This window comes from Temnothorax curvispinosus, unplaced genomic scaffold (genome assembly GCF_003070985.1).
Source record: "Temnothorax curvispinosus isolate PA1 unplaced genomic scaffold, ASM307098v1 QBEX01005160.1, whole genome shotgun sequence".
NCBI lineage: Eukaryota > Metazoa > Arthropoda > Insecta > Hymenoptera > Formicidae > Temnothorax > Temnothorax curvispinosus.
In genome coordinates this window covers 7,940-11,590 of record NW_020214940.1, presented here as the reverse complement: position 1 = coordinate 11,590, position 3,651 = coordinate 7,940, and the positions used below count along the sequence as shown (strand labels likewise).

The window sequence follows — 3,651 nt, the reverse complement described above, 5'->3', positions numbered from 1 at the left end:
AATTCTTAATTGTAATTTGGCGTATGGCAACACCTGATTCCTATAGGTTAATATTGTTTATGAAATTCAGATTCACCTTGAATGTCTCTGTGGTTATTAATTAGTATCTTTTTAGATCTATATCTGAAAAATTTGACGTTAGTCGAAGTACTGCACTTATCGCTACAAGAAGAGTGATAGAAGCCTTATATGAATTGGCACCATTTTTCATTAAATGGCCATCATATAACAATGCTCAAACAATTTGGATTGGATTCGAAGCTGCAAGTGCTTTTCTAAAAGTAATTGGAGCGATTGATGGCACCCACATTAACATTCCAGCTCCACATAACGAACCAGCATCGTATGTAAATCGTAAAGGACACCATTCTATCCAATTACAGGTTTGTTATGTTTGTCCTGACTGATTAAGATTTGGTTACATTAATATTATTTTAGTTTTATAAGCAAAATTTAAAACTGCATATGTTTGTTTCACCAAGGCAAAAGCGACAATTTTAAAGTTAACAGTTGTTTACGGCTTCTATAAATCCTGCTTAAGCCTAACTATTGAAATTTCTATGTTGATTAATATATTTATATTTTTTCTGAATTTTTAGGCAGTATGTGACCATAAAACACGCTTTCTTCATTGCTACGCAGGTCATCCAGGGTCTGTGCATGACCAAAGAGTGTTCAGATTGTCTGAAGTGCAAGAATGGTTAGGAAATCCAGAAAAATTTCCTGAAGATAGTCATATCCTTGGAGATGCTGCATACAAATTGCATCAAAATGTTATTGTTCCCTACCGAGACAATGGGCATCTTACTGCTAAACAAAAAAACTTCAATTTTTGTCATTCCTCAGCTAGAATCGCTATTGAAAGGGCTTTTGGGCTCCTTAAAACAAGGTTTTGCAGTATAAGGACTGTTCTTGCAATAGATAGAGTGGATTTAATTCCGATGTTTGTGATTGCATGTTGTACGATGCATAATGTTTGCCATTTAAGGGGGGACAAAATTGAACTAAAATTTAATGAAGTAGAAGACGACAATATTCCTTTTCAAGATGCTGCACAAGTTGAACAAGCAGGTCTTGCCAAAAGGGATTTGATTTGCGAACGTTCCTATGCGACATGTTTAGGGATGTTCTATAATCAGTTGCAAATGCCTTGTCGCCAGTCGCAAACGACATAATTGACGAATTACATCGCAGTATCACAACGTTAGCGACTGGCGACAAAGCATTTCCAACTTATTGTAGAATCCTCTTTAAAGTAACCTTGTAAATCAACTATTGATTGTAATCAACACTCTGATGTCATGAGAACACATTTATTTGAACACAATATTACTAATTCATATTTCTTTGTTATTGTATTGGCACAACTCATGTGTATGAAACAGGAATCATCTAGTGCCAAAGCCAGAATATCGTTTTTTTCTTTTGTTTCAAATTTGATATCAATAATCTAGTATAAATAATTTGTTTAATGCACTGTCTCTTTGTCAAGAATAAATATAAAACTGATATAAAACCTTCTAATTTGTACTAAATAAATATTATTCTAAGAACTGTGTTCTTTCTCTTTTACTAATAAATTAAATTATGTCGACAGAATTGTACAAAATTTTATATCAAATAGCATAGAAAAGTTATTACACTGTTTCAATAACAATTATTTGCGTAATTAGTAAATAATTATATGCAGAAATTTCATTACAACAAAGTACTACATACAAATGTATGTTTATTTATATAAAGATGGATCTATTACATTATCAGGTACATTATTTTAGAATTATCCAAAATAACTTGCTTACTATTAATATTTATTATTAAAAAATAAATATTTGTTTCTATAAAAGTATTTCATATACTTAACAACACGTAAATGCCCACTCTTAAAACAAAATAAAAGAATATCTTCCTATTTTAGAAATACTGACGGGTATCATCACAGAATACTCTTAGGTGTATTATCACAGAATACTCTTAGGGCTTGAATCTTTAAAATATATCGTATACGATAGTCGACAAAAAAAACTTATAGCATGTGTAAGGTAATTATATAAAATCTTGAATATCATGTGCAAAATATTTTCGACAAAAAGAAACCTAGTTCTGCTTCATGCATCCATCTGACCTAAACAAGCAAAATCAAAATCACTAGACAAAACATACAGTTAGAAAAACCATACAAAATGAGAGATTAAAGGTAAATACTTTAATCCAAAAACATTACTTGTAATTTCTGAGTAAGTTTATCTAAAACTTCAAGAAGTTTAGCTCGCTGCTCTGTTGTCTGCTTATAACGTTGAAATTTATTTTCCTCGGAAATTCTTCTACTTTCAAGAATGGCTTCTGCAATATTATTGGCCTTTCTTTTGTGGCCTTTCTTTTGCAACCTTAAAGAAGTATCATTGCTGGAACTGCTACAGCTACCGTCAAGGGAACTGTCGCTACTTTCATTCTTCATTATTACACCTGAGGAGGAGGCTACAGCAACAGGCTTCATAAAAGGTTTCTCGCCTAATAATGATTCCATCAGTTCAATGTAAAGCCAGGCCCGTGGAGCATTTCCGGATTTTGAGTTATGATCTTTTATGCTTTTAAAGGTTTTCTTCATCCCGTTAAATTTGGATTGGCATTGTGGACCAGTAACGTCGTGTCCATGGCTACGAAGCACTTCACTTATCTGGTCCCATACTCGTCTTTGTGATATTTTGCCTACAAAAGAAAGATAAAATTTATGACATCATAAAGTATAAACAACATTATTAAATCAAATTTTATATTATTATTTTACCAGATTTGGTATCTTCTTCTCGCTTCCGAAATTCCTCAATAAAAAGGAGAATAGCCTGATGCGACCATTTGAAAGCCGAATCTTGTTCAGCATTCTGTTCTGAAGCAACATTCGGACTTAATGTTGTTGGGACCATGAGACCAGAGCTGGATGTAGCTCCTTTGCTCGTCTTTAAATCTTCCAATACTTTAGAAGCATAAACAATATCTGAAGATACAAAAAAACAAGTAATAGTTAATTAATTATTAGAAACAATGCTAATCATATTCAAAACATGGGACATATTTATTAAAAACATATTATTTTTACAATTGCATAGTACTTTAATTCCTATTAATATGTAGAAACATGTTATTACATTAATTTAAATGTAAATAAAGTTGCTTTTACATGCTATAAATAAAATCTTAATAATTATGTATCATAAATAACACTAAACAAGAACATAACCTCTTATACTTACCAGTTTCCACCCTTTTTACATCTTTCGATGAAAGATATGTTGTATATGTTATACCAGTATCAAGATCTTTCAAATTTAATTTTACAAGTGGATCCATTTTCTATTTACTCGTGATTCCCGTGATATCTAATACACTTTTATATCACAGAAAGCAACAGAAAAGGCAGCAAAAATAACAAGTGAACGCTGTGAACGTTCGGCGCCTCACCTCGAAGACGATAGCGAGAAATAGCGCGAGTAATGACGTCACGCTGCTTTTAGTGTGACGTCATTATCAATTTTATAGCGACAATAAGCGTCTGCTCGAACGGTCATAGCGCGCTTATAGCGCCAAAAGCGAGCTCCCCGAACGCACCCTTAGTGGCGAGACAAACGAAGACCGCCACGTAATGTTTGCTCC

The 3,651-nt window shown here is 32.8% G+C and overlaps 1 protein-coding gene across 1 annotated transcript; it reads right to left on the bottom strand.

The window, feature by feature from the left end:
* Positions 1–2,171: 2,171 nt before the first annotated feature.
* Positions 2,172–3,348, bottom strand: LOC112454607. Its single transcript, XM_025016105.1, has 3 exons — positions 3,252–3,348; positions 2,789–2,995; positions 2,172–2,709 (listed from the first exon to the last, which is right to left on the bottom strand). The coding sequence occupies exons 1-3, from the start codon at positions 3,346–3,348 to the stop codon at positions 2,207–2,209; spliced, it is 807 nt and encodes a 268-aa protein (XP_024871873.1). The 3' UTR covers positions 2,172–2,206.
* Between the last annotated feature and the right edge of the window lie 303 nt (positions 3,349–3,651).